Source organism: Panicum virgatum, chromosome 9K (assembly GCF_016808335.1).
Source record: "Panicum virgatum strain AP13 chromosome 9K, P.virgatum_v5, whole genome shotgun sequence".
Taxonomy (NCBI): domain Eukaryota; kingdom Viridiplantae; phylum Streptophyta; class Magnoliopsida; order Poales; family Poaceae; genus Panicum; species Panicum virgatum.
In genome coordinates, this window is record NC_053144.1 from 5,505,300 (window position 1) to 5,526,043 (window position 20,744).

The following is a 20,744-nucleotide window of genomic DNA, read 5'->3' on the forward strand; positions in this document are numbered from 1 at the left end:
AGAGGCGACACGCCGACGCCTAGGGCCGGATTGACGAGCGCTGGCGCCTGCACCTGGAGATGGAAGCGCCGCCGGCGGCGCCATGGAGCTTGAGGTCTTACTGCTGGACTAACGCATCTCAAAAAGCAGGTCGCTTTTGATTGCCCAATCCGGCAATCCCCAATTCCTCAGGCTCACGATCAGAGAGGGGTGAATTTTTTCAGCAAGAGGGAAAAATCAAGAAAACCAACCTTGTGCCGTATTGTTCTCATGTGGAATGTGGCTGAAGATACCTTCAATGGGGTTCAGAAATGTGTGGCTTCAGGTTTGTTAATGTTCTCTTGCCTAATTCTTTTGAACTATGCAGCTTGTATGTGTATGCTAAGGTTCACGTCCTAGTGGTTGATGAAGATTTGATAGGCGCAGATGAACCAAATCGACATGAATTATATTTATATGCTTCTGTATACTTCAAATTTTTATTAAGTTTGTTGTACAATTAGACCTAGAATCGACACCAAGCTTATGTAGGCTGTCGCTATTGTGGCTGTCAAGGTGCAGTCTAGTTTAGGTAGTTTAAACACTTACATAAGTGGCCCTAGGCGTGAAAATCTGCCAGCTCCGCCACTGGCCCCCTGGCCTTGGTATTCGCAAGATGTTCTGCTAAGTTTGCCCACAAGCTGTTTGCGGACATTGCTCTGCAGCTGTTCTTAGATTATGATCTACTAGACTACCAGGCGACTACCAATTTGTAGTTTCCTGCTTCTAGAATGTGTGTTTTCCATTATAAATTAGACTGCTATTTGCTAATGAGGAATTTGGCTTGAAAGTGTGGAACTAAACTGCACCAGTAACTTCAGATTCTCTGCTGAAGCTATAGCTTTGCTGTTCCAGTCCCTTGGATTTGTGTGTATCCAGTGCATCATGTGAAGGGTATTACTCTTCAGTAACTTTATTTCATTATCAGTTCAGCTCTTCTCTCCCTTCTTTTTTACCAAATACTTGTTTGCTCATGCTCGCTCTCCTTTATGCTGAAACTTTTATTGAAGATGCTCTGTACTTCCTCTACAGAATAGCTTGTAATTAAAATATGCTTTGTATGTTTACCTATGGCAATGAAATTTTCGGTTGAGTAACTGTATTGTATGTGACTGTACAAAGTTTCTTGCCTCTTAGGAATCTCACAGACAACATGCTGTTGTACAATGTGGCACATCATTGAGCACACCAAGGATATCTGAGCCTGAAGCTTCACCAGCTGAATCTTCAGCATGTATTCAAGGTGGAATGGCCCCTCTGGTTCAGGCATTGCAATCAACTGCCAGTCAAGATGTTGCCTGCTTTCACTTCCCAGGGCACAATAGAGGAAAAGCTGCTCCATCTTCTTTGTCAAAACTTATTGGGCCAGGGGCATTTTTGCATGACTTACCCGAGCTACCAGAGCTTGATGATCTCTTCTCCCCAAACGGTGTGATTTTGGATGCTCAGAAGCGAGCAGCTCAACTGTTTGGATCATCTAAAACCTGGTTCCTTGTCAATGGAACAACCTGTGGGATACAAGCCTCGGTGATGGCTACTGTTCTCCCGTGACTACCTCATTGTACCACGAAACTGCCACATTTCTGTGATCTCTGCACTGGTCTTGTCTGGTGCGGTTCCTAAATACATAATACCAGAGTATAGTTCTGCGTGGGACATTGCTGGTGGTATCACCCCCTTGCAGGTGGATGAAGCAGTAAAAGAGTTGGAGGAGGATGGAAAGAGGGTTGGCGCTGTTCTTGTCACTTCGCCAACATACCATGGTGTATGCAGGCAATGTGCAAGGTATTGTAGTAGTGTTTGTCACCAACGAGGCATTCCAGTTATAGTTGATGAGGCACATGGCGCACATTTCAGGTTCCATGACAGTTTTCCAAGCAACCGCAATTGAGCAAGGTGCTGACCTGGCTGTGCAATCCACACACAAGGTCCTGTGCTCCCTTACACAGTCCTCAATGCCTTCATACGGCTGGAGATCTTGTGAATGTAGATCAAGTAAGCCAGTGCCTTCAGGTCCTCCAGAGCTCAAGCCCGAGTTACCTCCTACTGTCATCTTTGGATGCTGCAAGATATCATCTGAGCAAGAACACAAATATATTTGACGAACCATTAGCTATAGCATCAGAAACAAAAGACCAGCTATAGCATCAGAAACAAAAGACCAGCTGATGATAATCCCAGGGATATCTGTTCTGGACTTGCCATGTTTTGCTTCTGATTTCCCTGCTATTGATCAATTGCGTATTACATTCAGTGCTTCAGATCTGCAATTATCGGGATATGAAGCCGATGACATTTTATATGAAGGTCATCAAATCGTATCTGAGCTTGTTGGCACACAATCAGTGACATTCGCAGTCAACTTAGGAACCAGAGTGCAAGATGTTGAGAAGCTTGTGCAATCTGCAAAACATCTATCAGAAAAATATTTCTGTGCAAATAGCTCCAAACCTATTAAAGAAAATTTTGTTTGTGGCCCATTAGACAAGATCTCTGTGCATCTGGACTCCAAGAGAGGCCTTCTTTGCAAAGAAGAGGAGAGTGAGAATTGAGGACAGCCTTGGTGAAATTTGTGGTGAGCTAATCTGCCCCTACCCACGGGTATCCCAGGGCTGATCCCAGGCGAGGTAGTAACTCATGATTCACTGTCTTACTTGATGAATGTCAGACAACAAGGCATCACTATCAGTGGAGCAGCTGATGTTGAGTTAAATTCCATTTCAGTGTGCAACTTGTGATTATTATTCTGTGTCGAGAGATTATATTGTGTCGGGACCCCCCAGGACTGGGGTACCCCTTCTTGCTGTATCTAGGCAAGGACCTTGTAGTTATCCATGACTACGACCAAACAGCCGGACCCCTGTGGTCCGGAGTCCTGATTTCTCGGCAACGGTTCCGGACCTGCCTCACGACTGGGAAAGATCCGGGAACGACGCGTGTCCCGGAAGAGGCGGGCGGGCAAACAGCCGGGGCTTCCGGACCTCCCGAGGGGTTCGGACCCCCGCGGAAGTCCCGGACCCCTCATGGAGTCCCGGACCCCCAGTATAGTAACCGGACCCCTCTCCGAGGAAAAGGAATCGTCACCCCGCCTCGGGGTGGTCCGGGGCCACCACGTGGCAACAGGCCCAGACACGTATATAAGGCCGCTTGGTCTCCCTGTTAAGGCTCACCTACCGCGGCATTAATGTAGCAGAAGCCGAGGCGATAATTTGACCAGGGGACACTATTGATCGCGTATTTCCAAGATAGTGGAGCTGCTGGCGCCGCGCCTGCCAAGTCTGCCATAACAGATGGATACGGACGGCTCGGCTTCACCCATTATGACGCCTACATAATAGCCTCCACAGGCTACGCCGCAAGCTACGCTCCCCAACGGACACCTTGGTGACGGGACAAGAGAAGACCACTGTAGCGCTAGCAGGACGTGGGAGCGTATCGGAGGAAAGATTCGTAACCACTGTACCCATCTAAATACTCTGCGTAGTATGCTACGCAGTCACGTTGGGCCCACTTGTCGGGGCCCCAACGTCCTATGTATCCGCCCCCTTGGTCTATAAAAGGGGGCGCCCGCTAGAAGGAAAACTCAAGCTAGGTAAGAGCCAAGGCCCGGCAGAGGATAGACTCATACACAACAGAGATCAAAACTTCTCCTAGTGGACGTAGGGTATTACGCTCCGGCGGCCCGAACCACTCTAGATCGTGTGTTCTTGTGTGCCTATCTCAGAGCTAGATCAGCCCGGTCGCCTAGTACCTCCCCGAGCACTCCCTCTCTGGGAATAGGCGGGTGCGTTCCGCCACCCGGCTGTGGGTACCCTAGAAATCCCACGACATATTGTATTGATACTGAGGGAGATCAGAATTATAATTTCGGCCAAGTCCATAGCACAATCAGCTGCCTGTTTGATGGATGTGAACAACAGTTGCGTAAAACAAATGGCTGACCACTTGGCCAAATAATTTAGATTGATTCCGTCTCGTGAGTTGAGAGAGTTGTCAAGCTACAATATGATGCCAAAGTATGAATAGGGTCTATGTCTGGCATGTGATCTCTTATGAGTTTGAAGTATGACTTTCTGAGGAGGCTACCTTTTCATATGAAGTGCCTTGTAATGTAATGGTATCCTGCTTTTCTGTATTTCTCTTCAAGAAAACAACTAAATTAGCCAGTAAGTAACCGTGCTGCTTGTTCCTTTTTTTTTCAGGTTTGCTATTTGGTTCTTTTCAGAATGAAAGGCTCAATCTGAACTGACTCTAAAGTTCAAGCATCAGAAACTCGTTTGTACGCCTTCATGGTTCTCCCTCTGGCAGCATGTTGCAGGGCGAGCCAGGGCTTCTGATTTCTGAAGCAAGTACACTATAGCTGCTCTTCTGAGTTTATCCATCAATCCAAGAATTCACGAATATTCTGCAACTTGTAAAAAAAAAAGTAGGTATATACTGCATCAGTGTAACCACAACCCCTTTTAATTTCGCAGACAGGTACCCCTACTCTATATAAGAAATTATGGATGCTTACAAATTAAGATCTCCACCCAAACCTGGAACTCAAACCTGAAAGTTATAGTAGCAGCTTTGGTCTATACATTGCCATCAACAACTGTCGGTACCTTGTAGCAGGGATATCCACTTCTACTGCAGCAAGGCAGGACTCGTATAGTTATCCACGACTATTCGCATAGTCATCCACGACTACGCCATAAGGGGCGGAGCTGCCGGGGCCCCACGGGTCAGGCTCCTACTTTCACCGGGCCAATGGCCCCGGACCCGCTCCCAGCTCTGGGATGGGTCCGGGGACGCCACGTGTTCCGGAGGAGGGGAAGTTCCGAGCCAACGGCCGAGGGCCCGGACCCCCCATAGGGGTCCGGGACCTCCCCGCATCTGTCCGGACCTCCCACGCGCGTAGAGCCAGCATACCGCCGGGAGGGGGTCCGGAAACTCCACGTGTCCCGCAGGCGCGGGCGCGAGTCTTCCGTTGGAAGACTCGCCCACCCACCGCATTCAATGCAGGTGGTAGAGGCGTGCTCTGCCGCCGCGGCACGCGGGACAGCCTTTGTCAGGCCGCACTGTAGACCGCGTTTTACCAAAGTACACAGTGCAGCCGCCTGCGCATCAGCCGCGCAGAGCCCGTCTGCCGCATTAATTTGATACGACGGCACGGCACTTTTCCATCATGTCGTCTACGCCGCAAGCTACATGGCCGTTCAGCTACATCGCAAGCTACACCTGGTGCCGTTTCGACAAGACAGCGCTTGGGCATGCTGAACGGGAGATTCCAGGAGCAGGCAGGGAAATCTAGGAGTGAGATCTTCTCCGCCTGCAAAGCCATAATGTACGGACAGTACGTTATCTTGTACTACATTGTTGGGCCCACCTGTCGGGGATCCAACGGCCATGTACGCGCCTCCCTTGAGATATAAAAGGGAGGCGCTCGCTGTACGAGAAAAGAGGGGGGAAAACGAGAGCACACACAGACACATGTGGAACTAGAGCACAAGCTGCCGCAGACTCTCTCGAGGCAATACAACACACAGTGGACGTAGGGTATTACGCTCCGGTGGCCCGAACCACTCTAGACCTGCTGTGTTCATTGTGTTCTTGAGCGAGATCGAACTAATCCTAGCTAACCCCCGAGTACTCACCCCCTAGGTTTAGGCGGGTGTGTTCCGCCACCCGGCTGTGGTTTGCCACACCACGACAACAACCATGAAGTAATGTGATGGTGCATGGTGATGATGCAGTTAGGTTTGTCACGGGCTGGCTTTCTTTCCATAACAAAGCTCACCATAAACAATAAGGACTTGTGAGCTAACGCTCTGCCCCCACTGTGCTGTTTGTTTTCTTCCCATTTGATTAAGCACATTAAAAACAGCATTTGGACTGATCAGTCTCACTTAATCCAAACCCTTTTAATGATAAAGAACCAGACAGGCACTTGTACCTTAAGATTCCCACTAACAGAACAGCCCACCGACTGACAGGTGGGACCATGCCCCTGCATACCTAGCAGGACAGATGAATTGTTATGGTAGAATGCTTATTGCGAACACTCTAGAATAAAAGGATGCATGTTTTTTCGATAAAAGAATGCATGTATATATAGTTTTGTTTTCTTTGACTACTTTTTTTTTGTAAACCATGTATATTGCTGTCACCGAATAATCTTCTTTTTAAAGATATAAAAGACTTGCTTTACATATTCTAAAATCTAGGATATCAGTTTTTTTAGGGCCAGTCCAGATTACTTAATTAAGGATAGAAGAGAGTATGAAGACAAGGTGTCGTGGTGCTGCAAACCACGGCCGGGTGGCGGAAGGCACCCGCCCTAGCCCAGAGGGTGTGTACTCGGGGGTTAGCTAGTCCTAGATGGATCTCACTCAAGAACATGATGGACACAGCGGGATTAGAGTGGTTCGGGCCGCCGGAGCGTAATACCCTACGTCCACTGTGTGTTGTATTGCCTTCCCTCGAGAGAGAGAGAGTTCGCGAGAGCTTGTGCGTCTGGAGAGCTTCTTGCTAGAAGGAGGGCGTGATTTCCCTTTTATATGTCCAAGGGGAGCACGTACACTGAGCGGGGCCCCGACATGTGGACCCGGCGATGTATTATAAACTACACTTTGGCCTTCAATGCCTCAGATCCGGAGATCTTGTCGTCGGCTTCTGTGCGTAGCTTCTGACCGGAGATGGTCTTGAGCTGTCCTGTCAGAGTAGAGTCTAGCCTCTGCAGCCGCGCGTCGATGTCGTGATGAAGCGCCGAACTACTGGCTCAGTCACTGTAGCAGCGTGCACTGTTGCTCCAGTCAGTAGCTGGTCATCATGACTCGTCGCCCATGCGCACGGCGCTGAGTCTTTAATGCTTGTCTTGGTAACTGACGAGCCGCCTCGGTAACTGGCGATCCACAGTGTGGACTGACAAAAGCTGCCCCGTGCCCAGAGACAACAGAGCCTGCCTCGACCACTCGCACTTAATGCGGGTGGGTGAGGGAGCTTCCAGCGGAAGGCTTGCGCCCGCGCCCGCGTCTGCGTGACACGCGGCGGCTCCGGACCCCTCCCGATCAACTAGCTGAGCCGAGAGCTCACGGGGGTCCGGATAGGCACGTGGAGGTCCCGGACCCATCTGTGGGAGTCCGGATGGCACGTGGATGTCCCGGACCCACCTGCGGGGGGTCCGGGTCCGCGGCCACAGGTATTGAGCATTTCCACCTCTAGGACACGTGGTGACACCGGACCCGTCCCCGAGCGGGAAGCGGGTCCGGGACCGTTGGTCCGGTGAGATGGAGTCGGACCCCAGGGGTCCGGCTGCTCAGCTCCTTAGGGCGTAGTTACGGATAACTACGCGAGTCTTAGCACAGTAGGAGTGGGTACCCCAGTTGTAGGGTACCGACAGAGGCCCCCGGGCCCGCCTCGGAAGAGGCAACGAACCCGCAGGTGGGGCCACTACTGTGAGCAACTTGGCTGCTTCTGGCGCCCAACGGTGCGCGCCGCAAGGGTCTTGTCCTGCGTCGTCCATCCTTTGGGTCACCTGCTGCGTCATCACGTTTGGACCTGCACATGACTCAAGGTAGATGCTTAGTAGCGTGCCCACGGGTCCCAATTCGTACACAAGAAAAGTCACCAACTAGCAAATTGATGGTTTCAGACTTCCAGTGAAATTCAAATTAGTCAAGCTTACTGATAACAAGACTACTTTCAAATTAATCTAGAGTCGTAGAAATGGAAAAAAATTTATAGTGCTGCTGGGTTTGGTCTAAATCAATCAAAATTGATACATATAGAAGTAAAACTAATGAACCTAAAGAGCAGAAACAATTGTGTCGATCTGGCAAGCTATTGCAGCGGGCCAGAACACATACAAACTGCATGCATTGATTTGATCTCTCTACAGAACAAGTACAAAACTTAGTTATCTAAATTTATACAACACAACTTACACAACAAACTTATCAAGTTAAACTCTCTGAAGTTAGGTAAAAAACTTGAACTGAAAGTTTATTAAAAAAATATGTAACAAATTTTCAAACAAATAATTGTACAAACTGTTATAAGTAACTTATATAGAGGACTTTTCTAAATAAAATTTCATATAAAACTTCCCTAATAACTTTTCTATAAAACAATTATCTAGAAACTTTGTAGAAAAAAACATCATCTTGATAAAAAAATGGAGATAAGAAAAATAGGAGGAAAAAATTAAATTCAAAATAAAAAAGTAAATACATTATGGGGCCAAACACTGAGAGCACAAGTCCAAAGAAACATAAAAACTTCATCTTGAAAAGTTTTGGAAACAAAATTTGTGATGAAAATTTTTGAAAAGAAAAATATTTAGAAACATTATTTGAGAACAAAAATTCAAAATAAAAGAAATCGTTCATTGTGGAAATATTGGAAAAGAAAAAAAATTGATAACAAAAAATATGAAATAAACTTTTTGAATATGAGTGGTTGAAAAGGGACTGGCCCTAATCAATTGGCCTAATTATGGCAGGTGCACGTGATTGGCCCTAATCAGTTTGGGTTGAGTACGACAGGTGTACGTGATTGGCCCTAATCAGTTGGGTCGGGTATGGTAGATAGACGTGACTGGCACTAATCGGTTGGGTCGAGTATGGCAGATGGATGTGACTGGCCCTAATCAGTTGGGTCGAGTATGGCAGATGGACGTGACGGGCCCTAATCAGTTTGGTCGGGTATGGTAGATATACGTGACGGACCCTAATCAGTTGGTTCGAGTATGGCAGATGGACGTGACTAGCTCTAATCAATTGGTTCGAGTATGGAAGATGGGCATGATTGGCCCTAATCAATTGGTTCGAGTATGGCAGATGGACGTGACTAGCCCTAATCGGTTGGGTCGAGTATGGCAGATGGACGTGACTAGCCCTAATCGGTTGGGTCGAGTATGGCAGATGGACGTGACTGGCCCTAATTAGTTGGGTTGAGTATGGCAGATGGACGTGACTGGTCCTAATCAGTTGGGTCAAGTATGGCAGATGGATGTGACTGGCCCTAATCAGTTGAGTCGAGTATGGTAGATAGACGTGACTGGCCCTAATCAGTTGGGTCGGGTGTGTAGATAGACGTGACTGGCCCTAATAAGTTGGTTCGAGTATGAAAGGTGGATGTGACTGGCCCTAATCAGTTGGGTCGAGTATGGCAGATGGGCGTGACTAGCCCTAATCAGTTGGGTTGGGTATGTAGATATACGTGACTGGACCTAATCAGTTGGTTCGAGTATGGCAGATGGACGTGACAGACCCTAATCAGTTGGGTCGAGTATGGCAGATGGACATGACTAGCCCTAATCAGTTGGGCCGAGTATGACAGATGGGCGTGATTGGCCCTAATCAGTTGAGGCGAGTATGGCAGGTCAACATTGATATATACTAAAAACCCAGTAGGCAAATTATATGGTGATGGAGTGGAACCCTGAAACCCAGACCACCCTAATTGGTTGGGACGAGTATGGCAGGATGATGTGAATGGCCCTAATCAGTTGGGTCGAGTGTAGCAGGATGATGGGAATGGCCCTAATCAATTGGGTCAAGTATGACAGGTTGACGTGACTAGCCCTAATCAGTTGGGACGAGTATGGCTGGTTTGAAAATAAATGGCCCTAATCAGTTGGACCGAGTATGGCAGGTGCACGTGATTGGCCCTAATTAGTTGGACACAAGTATGGCATCTCAACCTTGATATATACTAAAAAAGTTGAAAATGTTTAAGTGCATAAGGGAAAAAGTTTTCAGGAAAAAAAGACTGCAAAATGGAAACTTTGGTTGTCCAGATAAATACAAAGAAATTTAGATATGGAAAAAGGTTTTCACTAAAAAAATAGATAAAGTGAAAAAAATATTACATGTAAATCTTTTTACAGGAAAACTTTTATAGAAAATTACACATATATTACATAAACATGTCCATAAAAAAGAAATATATATATTGGAGAAGACAACAATTACTTTGCATTTGCAGAACTTGTCCATGCAGACTAATGGATTGAAAAAAGTTTTCAAGAAAAAAAAGAATGCACATGGCGAACTTTGTTAGTCCAGGTAGATACAAAAACTTTAGATATGAAAAAGGTTTTCAATAAAAAATTACATATAGTGAAAAATTATTAGATGGAAATCTTTTTAAGGGAAATTTTATAGAAAATTACTCATATATTACATAAACTTGTCAAAAAAAAGAAAATATATATTGGAAAAGAAAGCAATTAGTTTGCATTTGCAGAACTTGTCCATGCAAATCTAATGGATTGAAAAAATATAAAAACATGTGAGTGTGTGTGTGAGGGGTTTGGGGGTGGGGGAGTTTGGAGGGTGGACGTGATTAACCCTAATCAGTTGGTCCTAGTATGACAAGTCAACCTTTATATATATACTAAAATTCCAAACATATAGTAATAGAGTCAAACTCTGAAACCCATATCACACTAACTGGTTGGGCCGGATATGGCAGGATGACATGATTGGCCCTAATCAGTTGAGCCGAGTATGGTAGGATGACGTGACTGGCCCTAATCAGTTGGTCCAAGTATGACAGATTGACGTGACTGGCCCTAATCAGTTGGGACAAGTATGGCAAGTTGATGTGATTGGCCCTAATCAATTGGGCCGAGTATGGCAGGTGGACGTGACTGACCCTAATCAGTTGGAAAAAGTATGACCAGTCAACCTTGATATATACTAAAATCTAGGCATATGGTGACAGAGTCGAACCCAAAAAACATAGACAACCATAACTGTTTGGGCCGAGTATGGTAGGATGACGTGATTGGCCCTAATCAGTTTGGCCGAGTATAGCAGGTTGACGTGACTGGCCCTAATCAGTATGAACGAGTATGGCTGGTTCAAAATGATTGACTGGAAGAATTTTGATAAATGACTTACCAACCAAACCTTTGTTAATAACTTTTAATTAAGCTTACATAAATGATATTTGCTAGCAAATATCTTTTATCAACTAAAAACCCAAAATTCTGAAGGAATAAGTTTTTTATCGTATACCTTTTGTGTACATTTTTCTATATAACTTTTGTATCAAAACTTCATCAATATCCATGTTGTATAAACTTTTTAGATTTTTTATACATAACTTTGCTTAGGAAAAAATTCATTCGTATAAATTTCCTTAGAAAAAAAATTATACAGTACATACTACTTGGTATAAAAGTATAAAATCAAGCATCAAGACAGCAACGGTAGTCAGTTGAGCACATACATGTGATATTTGATTTATAAACTGTCTAGAACTCCAGATCCATGTCCTCTTCCTCTACTCCATATCGTTGATGACTTGCTACAGAAACTGAAATAACAAAGAAAAGAGTCGAATTAAGTAGCTGTATACAGAGGCACACCACAAAGCTTTTGGTAACAGTATTTTTCCACTTGAAATGCATTTCTCTAAAAGGTCTTTTGATATGTCATAAATGAAATGGTTCAGTGGCCTACAAAGAATTGATAACTATCCCCTACCTCCTTTTGCATTAGGTAGCTATAGTTAACTAATGTAGGGTGTTCCAACTTGGTCAACAATGAGCCATAGAAAATAATGTTTCGATGGTGATGGCTCAGTCATTAGTATGAATTTTAACCCGAGACAAGCATAAGTGGATTAAGAGCTAGAACTTGTGTCAGTCAAAGCTCAAGTAGACTCAAGCCCAGCTTGTGAAACACTATCAGCATTACATGAAACACTACAAGTACAATACTGGCAGCAAGTGCAGCATTGTACATACCAGTCCTTGCTTGATGACGGGGTTGTCAGCTCCAAGCAGTAGCTCTGCAGTTGCTTTGTTAAATGCTGCTAAACCTTCAATAGGAAGATACTACACCATAATCCAAAACTTTCCTTCAGTTTCAGAAACATAAAACAAAAATAAACTAAGGAGAAATGAATTCTTATGACCATGCAACTTGAATTCCGAACTTCCACAGTACCTCTTTGTTTTCTCCTTTCTCCAACATAAGATTTTCAGCCTACAGCAAGCAAAAGAGAACATGAAGACAGGAACATCTAATATTAACAAAATGCTGATGCTAATTAGGCTCACCTTCTTGACTACATTGAGGACATAGGGCTGCAACTCTTCTGTTCTATAGGCACCAACACCAAGATTGAGCTTCAGGTCATTTTTATCTGTTTTAAAGACTTCTGAAACCCCAAGAATTGGGTCTGGTGGAGCCATTGGCACTCCCTCAAAACGAGAAACATCCACTGCAAGGGCCATCATATAACATGGCCGAAGTTCTGAGTTCAAGAAAGGAGCAATCATAACTCAAAGCATAAATCACATCATTGCACAAAGAGATGTCAAAGCTTCAAACAGGAGTGCACACTAAATAAAGACAACAAAAATACAAAACATCACCCTCAATGAAGAAGAAAATTCTCATAACTAGCTAGCCTGTCAATATTGATGTGTCTTAGCTTTAGCATAGGAAATTCAAGTGTGTACCAATCAAAATAATAATCATTCCTATACAGCACTTGTTGCGTCATTTTGTTTATCATGAAATGAGGTTCTCGGTTCCTTTCAGAACTATAAGACAATTATTTGCTTATGCTCTGAAAGCACTTAAGCTCCAACAGCTGTGTTCATAAGTGAACTTATGATATTTTCAGCATGCAGAAACACAGTATGGAGCATATCTTTTCTTGCAGAAGTTACTAATGCAAGTAGTCCTCCATTCAAAGTCGATGATCATATGACATGCTTATAGATCAATGGTTAGTAGGATAATTCTGCTGCTTAACCAACAGTAACCTACATGCTTATATGGGAAGGTAGATAATGTCCTAGAAACCTGCAGTAACTGATAGCATAGGAGATCACAAAGACTAGAATTCGGCAAAAGCTATAAGTTGTCCCAATTCATAAATTGCTAATTAAGGAACTGCTGGCTAACAATTGACAGACCATACATGACGATAACCATGGCCCATGGGCATCTCATGCTACAGCACCCAAGTAATTCGCCAAATCAACTCCACGATCCAAATAAGTAGTACAAGGCTACGAGTACGAGCAATTAGAAAGGCCAGCAGGCGGTCACCATCCTCGTGATCCCCACGCGGCAGCCATTTCTCCCCTGATTCTTCCCCCCTCCAAGCACCTGCGCCCATCAACAAGCCATCACAGAAGACATTCAGACCCTGGACCAGTAGAGCAGCAAATTGGTAGGGACTGAGGGTTAGGGGCGGGCCGTGCCTTGGACCGGGCAGCGACGGCGGGGGCTGCCGGCGAGGTGAGGGCGAAGGCGGCGGAAGCCATCTCCGGACGGCGAGGGAGCTGCGGATCGGAGGCGTGGGCAGCCTGCTGCTACTACTGTATGGACGAGCTGCACGAGCGCGTCGGCCGAGATCCGCCGATGAGGAGAGGAATAGGTGGGGGGAGGCCCAGCCTGACGTTCGCGGTGGCGCGCGCCGTCGGCGCAGCCTGAGCGCTGCACTGCTCTAGATTGGGAGGAGGGAAGAAAAGGGAATGGGGAACGCGAGAGAGGAGGAAAAGAAAATGAGAAATAAAACAAAAACAGGAAAAAGAAAACAAGCCGCACGTGGAGACGGTCGGTCCGAGCGGGCGATCCTAAAACCAACATTGGGGGTTGGTTGCCACCTTTTTTTCTAGAATAATTGCTACGTGTACTGGCCTTACGGATTAGTTAATTCGTCTCTGAATCATTTTAATCACGAGCAGCAGGATGCAGTGGCTGCCTGGCTGGCATTAGCAGTCAGTCAGTAGTAGGGATGGCAACGAGTATCCGAAACCCGATGGGTTTTTGCTCCATTAGGGTGCGGGTATAGACTAAATTCTATACCCGCGGGTTTCTTAATGGGATAAATTTCGTATCCGTCGGGTTTGCAGGTGCGGGTTTGTTCTTCAAGTACCCAAACCCGCAAACCCGTGGGTACAATAAACCCGACAACATATAACCTAAAATACTAATGTCACAAGGTCTTGTATCAAAATAAGATCCAATCACATGCTAAGAGAGACTTAGGCTCATATACTTCCATTCCCATCGATGATTACCTATTCATAGACTCATTTGGCTATAATGCATTGTGTATTTGTTTATATTTTCTATTAAATTTTGTTGCTTATTCTATCGGGTACGGGAAACCCGCGGGTAAAAAAAAAACCCGCACGGGTACGGGTATGAAATCATACCCGCGACGGGTATGGGTTTTTTAACGGGTACGATTTTATCCTGGCGGGTGCGGGTTTGGGTTAGTGATATCCGATGGGTTTGTACCCGTTGGCATCCCTAGTTTGCGTGTAGGCATAATGATGGATTAACGTCGTTGTTGTTGTTGAGCCAGCAATGCAAATTAAAACACTTGAGGCTGTTATTCCGTGTATGAAACCATTACTGTAATGTGCACTTGCCACTTGGTGACATTGTTTACCTACAACTGGGTACAAGGTGTTCGGCTTACAGTTCTACCCAACAAGCAAACATATCATTGTATTTCATCACAGTAATCTTTATCCTTGTCCTCCACAGGAAGCACGAGCTCGCCGGCCATCCTCCATGGGAAGCAGGAGCTCGCCGCCACCGCAAGATCGTCATTGGGCGGCCATCCTCCATGGGAAGCAGGAGCTTGCCGCCACCACGAGAACGTCATTGGCGACGAACATCATAGGGTTTTTGCTCTATATATGCACCCCCAAAGCCTCTATGCACCCCCAAAGCCCAACATCATCCCCAGACCATCTAGGCACAATGATACAGAATTTTTCACAAATGGATTTCACGCACATTCAGGCAGGATACAGACAGTTTTTCAGAAGAAACCGATTCCATTCAGGCGCATTCAGAGGCAGGAGAAACCGATTCCATTCAGGCAGATTCAGAGGCAGAACATTACCAATGTCACTGGCATCGACTCGACTTTTCGACCTTCTCATAGAAAAATAAAAACAAAAACCATGAGAAGAACACCACCCTTCCTCAACTCTGCTGGTCAGATCCCAGGTACTACCACCGCCATCAGATCTCCGCGCTCAGCCACCTGATGTCCCATCAGCGCTGCCGCCATCGCCTCCATCTCATCCTGGATCTGTTGGGGAACATCTCCTCCCGCCACCATCGCCTCCAGGAGCTCCAGGATCTGGATCTGATGGGGAGCATGTCCGCCCGCTGCCATCGCTTGCGCCCCCTCTGCGCCCGCCGCCAGGCCATGTCCCCCCGCCTGCACCGCCCCTCCCGCCGCCGCGCCCGCCGCCGGCTCGCCGTGGCTGATAGTACACGTAGACTCCAGTAACGCTCTGACAGCATCGCCCAGGTAGTCGATGTCCTTCCGCAGCCTGGAGAAGGGGTTGAACGGAGCATGGCCTCGAGCGGGTGATGAGGAAAGCGTCGATCCTTGCGGCCAGCGGAGGCAGCATCCTCCCGCATCCGGTTGTTGATCAGCTCCATGGCGTCGAGAAACGAGGCGTGGTTGGGAAGGGGGCGTAGAGCCGGCAGGACGGTGGCCTCGAGAAGCTGCAAAGAACTGGCCGCCGCCGCCATTCTCCTGACCTTGCCACCGTTGTGGATGATCCACATGTTGCCCTCTTGAGGAAGAGTGATCTCGAGTTCTCGACGAGCTTCATCAGAGCTCCAGCGTCACAGACCCTCAGTTGCTTGACGAGAATGCGGTTGCCGACGTTGGGGGCACCGAAGACGACGCGGTGGAAGACCTCCCGGATCCCCTCCGCCGCCGCCATGCCCCTCTCTTTCTCTCTGGTGGCTCTGGTTCTGGGGTTCGTGCGGACGGCGGTGACCCGGCGAGGAAGGAAAGAAAGTTAGGGTTAGGTTTGAGGGGAGAGCAACCGGCCTCTTTGTACCGCCCGATCTACCCGCTCAGCCGTTGGATCGAGCTGAACGGCTGAGATCGAGGCGGGCGGAGGGGACAGCCGCGAGCTGGGCCGATTCGGCAGCCCAGCCGTCGGTTTTCGGGCTCAAGGCCCAAGCCGAGCCGAGTGCTGGAACCAAGCGGGCCGAGTCTCGGCCACGAGCCGAGGCCAAGGTGGGCCGAGCTGAAGCAAGTCGGCCATGGGCCGTTTCGATATGAACAGTAAAAGTTGTGAATAAAGTTTGTTCCTTTCAGAAGCATTTTGATGAATTTTGTATAGTTTTATCCCTATCTAATTTTGAACCGACAGGATAAAATGTTTAGAGGGTAGATGAGTACAAACAAATATATATGTGATAGAATTGCTTCTGAATAGATTTTTTTCGCTGAATGAAGTTTATATCTTCCAATTAAATTAGAGCCAACAGGAAAAATTTAATTGGAAGAGTAGTCGTATGATTTTTCAATTGATTATGATATTGTTATTTTCTGACCAACGTTAATGATAGCAAATTTACAAGTTTTATTGATGAGTCTTTCATGCGTTAGTTCTATTTCCGCCCTAGGTGACGTAGAATTAATGTAGAAAAATATTATAAGTTTTATTCATGTGTGTTTCCCCACGCATTAGTTCTATTTCTGCGCAACAGTGATGTAGAATTAATGTAGAAGAACATTTTGTTGTATGTTTGCCCAAGAGGAAAAGGCCCGTTGATTTCTATCAACACGTTTTAGTATCACTATGTTGTATGAACAAATGACCAATATGAAAGTTGTAGATCAAAAAAAGTTATGAAACTTTGTAGTTGACAAGTTTTTTATTTGAAATCATCTTGTCAAACCAAAACCAGTTTGAAAGAGTTCAAAATTTGAAATTCATTTTTTTAAACGATCTTGGATTGAGAAACGACCAATATGAAAGCTGTAGATCACAATAAGTTATGAAACTTTGTAGTTGACAAGTTTTTAATTTGAAATCATCTTGTCAACGATAACCTGGTTTGAAAGAATTCAAATTTGAAATTCAAATTTTTGTAAACGACCTCGGACGGAGAAACGACCAATATGAAAGTTGTAGATCCCGAAAAATTATGAAACTTTATAGTTGATAAGTTTTTAATTTGAAATCATTTTGGCCCTCAAACAAGCAATTTACACTCGGTTTCGTATAACCGCCCGCGCCGCCATGAGGCTGCGCCCGCACGCGCGAGGCTCGTGCGCCACCGCCGTGCAATGCCCTGCCCCGTGGCCACCGTGCGCCACCCGCAACACCGGAGAAGAAGCTCGTCGGAGAAAAAGCTCGCCGGAGAAGAAGATGCCCTGCTTCAACATTTTATTAGTATAGTCTCAACATTTGGTTTGTGTAGTTTTAACATTCGGTTTGTTTGATTTCAACGTTTTGAACAACAAATGTTGCACATGTTAAAGCCAAGTATTGAATATGTTGAAGTTAAATGTTGAACATGGTGAATAAAAATGTTAAACATGGTGGAAAAAAATATCGAATATATCTCCTACAAAGCTAATTGGCCCAAAGTGGGCTTTTAAAATTGATCCCTTTACCATCTGGATAAAAGAGTCCCTGAAAAATTTGCTTTTCAAACTCACGAGCCAATGCTCCGTGCGAGTGCTACGGGGACACTATTAGAATGACATTTGCTACATTTTTTCGGAACATTTTAACTGGTCCATAGCCTTTGATAGTTTGAACTTGGTTTGTAATAACTTAATTTGAGATTCATTATGGTTTTGGACTTATGGAATGTTGTAATATCTAGGACTTACCTTCGTGTGAGCGTGTGTTGTTTCCATTGTAAATGCGTGGTTTAATCGAGCTTGACTCGACGGATCCACATCTTAATCCTATTTAAGTGTATGAAGGCCTCGGGTGGTTCTTAGTGCATTTAACTTGGATTAATTTCGGAGTTGTCCGCCACGACCGGTCGCGGGATATCCCGGTCCTAGATGATATTGGGCTTTCAGGATTCTAAGGGATCCATAATATTTTTTTTTGGTAACTTGTGCGTTTGCGTCCTTGCGTCCAGGTTAGTTTGCTTCAAGGTGTAGTGGATTTATTATATGCTAGGTATTGGAGCTATTTATGTGGATAGGAAAATGTGAGAGTAAGCATTGCAAGGGAACACTTCTATATTTCTCCTTTCCCATGGGGAATGATTTATGATTTTTGCTCATGTTTGTAATGGCCCATTACAACATATTTCTTGGAAACATTTAAAGTATGCATCACATTTAAAGTACGCGAGTCTGCCCGCGCGTCCTCCCGTCAAAGTGTCAACCGCCCCTGCCTCCGCCCCGCGCCCGCGCACACGATCAGTCCCAGCTGGCTTCCGCGGATTCCCGGACGCCGTTGCGCGATTCCGCAGCCCGCCCGCCCGCCCCTCCAGCGCCGCAGCTAGGGAGCTCGCGGATCTGCGACCGCGCTACCCATACTCCGGAGCCGCCGTTCCCGTCCCATCCGATCCGCTTTGGGGTCGACGCTGCTCGGATTCCACCTTCCCCGCCGTGCCCGGAGCGCCGCTCGGCTCGGCCTCGGGTCGATATCGCTATCGCTGAGCCGTCGCCGTCGTCCCTGCCTCCTCCGAGCCGGAGTCGTCACCCTCTTCAACTGCATCGGCGACGTCAACCGACATGCACTGCCACCCCGCATTGCGCCCGCCCTCATACACGCCGCCGCCGTATCCGGCGTCTCGCCCGCTTCGCGGCCAACGGCACCTCCGAGTCCGAGGTACGCCCTCCGCTCCCACTCCAACTACCTCGTCTACAGGGACACGAGCGTAGATGGCTCCCTCCTGACTGCTCCCCCTAATTTATACAGCTTCTTCTGCTGCGTGCCACTCTCTTTTGCCAGGGCTGCCAATGTCCGCTCCGCCAATCTACAACAAAAGGATTTCATGATGACATTCTCATTCTCTCTTCGTCAGATTAATGCATTTGTGGATGGCATTCTCTGATTGTGATGCCCTCATGTGTAGGATTTCGTGATGCTTTGGCATGGCATCGGTGGTCATATGTTTCAGATTATGTTATGATACATCCTAGCATTACTGATAAGTATTTAAATACAAGTAGCAGATCAGAACAGGCAAAGTGGACTTATGTGTTCTCGTTCCTCGGTAAGCTTCTACATTTCAGGTGTATTTTGTTTACTTTACTTTTCCATATTAGTTCACATGTATTTAGGCGGTTCTGTGATTCTGTTTGCAGGCCATATGTTTTGATTTTTCAGCTGTTCTCTTTTAAAAATTTCATTGGTGCTCGATAACCTTTCAGATTGCAGTATGTATTGCATCTTCTAATAATCTATAAATTAGCCTTTTCCGAAAATCATGGAGGGGAAATGATTTTTTTTACTTGCAGGGTTAGCTATCCAACTTTCCATCTGAATTTTGTTAGGCATGCCTTCATGGCTTCATCTAATCTAACGAATGTATGTGTGGTGAATTCTTTAAAAGAGGTGGTTGATGTGCTGCCTAGATTTTTTTTAAACTATTGTTTCGATCAAAATACACATCTAGAGATTGTTTTTAAGGAGGATTCCATGTTTCTTGCAGGTTAAATCTGATTTATGCGGCCAGCTAACATAGTAGTACGTGTGGTTTGCTATGGGAGAAGTAAGATTCCATGTTTCTTGCATGTTATAAGTCCAGCGATTTAGCACTATGATTCACCAATTATTAATTTCATCTTTTCTCGGTTAACAACAATCTTTTGATATACTTTGGGATGTATGGATTCAGGAAAGAGGTGGTCGTGTGGTTACGAATTTTCTGGTTGTTGTTTCTGATGGATGAATGACCATAAAGTACATGACTATGCTTCATTGTTTTTTTTTTCAACTGTAAAATCCTTCCTACAGTTCCTACTGAAGGAGCCAGAGCAGAAACTCATTACCCATTGCTCAATTTCTGGAATTTTTAATTTTTGTTACAATGCCTCACTGTTATTCCAATGTCTTTAAAGAAAAGCAAGATAGCCCTTTAATTGGCCAGTTTTCTATGTCTGTTGTATTGCTAGAGCTTGAATCATGAGAATTCTATCTGGAATTATGGACTAGGAACAAAACTTAAGGTTTGGTCGACATAGTGGTAACCCCAACTTTGCTAGCCATGTGTTCATTAAAAATGCTTACATCAACATCTCAAATCCCATGCTTTTTCATTGTTGCTATTCTGGAGAAGAACCATTAGAGCAAGACGCATCTAAGATGACTTTTGATTCCTAAATCTTTTGTACATGAATGCATGTAAGCACTTGCAGAAGCCTGAGGGTATGGGAGCAGCTGGCTTGGGACGTTTGCAGTTGTACGACACTAAGAATATGGAAGCAGCTTGTATGAATTGGTAAGAAATAAAAAGTTGCCTATGATACTGATTTAGAAGGAAGTGTATGTCTGAACATTCTGAATAATACGTTATTTACTGCCTCTGTCGTCACCAGGTTGTGTATGTTTGAACAAGAAAAAAAAAGGCAGGCAAGCTGTATATGTTTGAACAAGAAGAAAGGCACGCGGGATGTATGTTTGAACAAGAAGAATGGCAGTCAAGTAATTGCCTATGATCTGCTTGCTTTGATGCAGTTGGGAATCTGATGCATGTATGTATGCGTTGCATGAGTTCTTTAGCAAGAGAGTGTAATAACTATCTTAATTGAAATTCCCATTCTGGCGTATCCGTGTGGGACTACACATATTGCATGATGGAAGATTGTCATGTCAATTCTTCTCTTTTGGTGGTTTCCAGCAGGATTTTAACTACATTCTGCTTGCCATCATCTAGGCCCGCATGGAGCTGGATCAAAAGGATATGGCTCAGAGCACATCAGTACTGTGTGATCTGGAGTAACATGATGATGCCAACCTA

The 20,744-nt window shown here is 45.7% G+C and overlaps 1 protein-coding gene, 1 long non-coding RNA gene and 1 pseudogene across 6 annotated transcripts; 2 read left to right on the forward strand and 1 right to left on the reverse strand.

Moving 5' to 3' along the window:
* Positions 1-228: 228 nt before the first annotated feature.
* Positions 229-4,188, forward strand: LOC120649603 (annotated as a pseudogene).
* Positions 4,189-4,208: 20 nt separating this feature from the next.
* On the reverse strand, positions 4,209-13,545 carry LOC120649604 (aspartate aminotransferase, chloroplastic-like). 5 transcript variants are annotated; one of them, XR_005665308.1, is made up of 5 exons: positions 12,077-13,139; positions 11,964-12,002; positions 11,762-11,851; positions 11,242-11,328; positions 4,209-4,423 (listed from the first exon to the last, which is right to left on the reverse strand). XR_005665308.1 is itself a non-coding variant. In XM_039926444.1 (5 exons), exons 1-4 carry the CDS (start codon positions 12,296-12,298, stop codon positions 11,256-11,258), a joined length of 378 nt encoding a protein of 125 aa, XP_039782378.1. In that variant the 5' UTR covers positions 12,299-13,139; the 3' UTR covers positions 4,209-4,423; positions 11,242-11,255. The 5 variants fall into 5 exon arrangements, 4 of the variants coding, with proteins under 4 accessions (XP_039782378.1, XP_039782379.1, XP_039782380.1 ...); XM_039926444.1 differs by having other exon boundaries at positions 11,762-11,805; XM_039926445.1 differs by having other exon boundaries at positions 4,209-4,429; positions 11,762-11,805.
* A 4,600-nt stretch (positions 13,546-18,145) lies between these two features.
* Positions 18,146-20,553, forward strand: LOC120649606. Its single transcript, XR_005665309.1, has 5 exons — positions 18,146-18,610; positions 18,734-18,998; positions 19,437-19,496; positions 20,143-20,225; positions 20,323-20,553. It is a non-coding gene; the product is annotated as an uncharacterized LOC120649606 (long non-coding RNA).
* Positions 20,554-20,744: the final 191 nt, after the last annotated feature.

Coding starts and splice junctions, on each gene's coding strand:
- LOC120649604 (XM_039926444.1), bottom strand. CDS start 12,298: ATGATTGCTCCTTTCTTGAACTCAGAACTTCGGCCATGTTATATGATG. Junction 11,806..11,963: donor AGAAAGGAGAAAACAAAGAG/GTACTGTGGAAG, acceptor AAGCAACTGCAG/AGCTACTGCTTGGAGCTGAC. Junction 11,329..11,761: donor CCGTCATCAAGCAAGGACTG/GTATGTACAATG, acceptor TTGTTATTTCAG/TTTCTGTAGCAAGTCATCAA.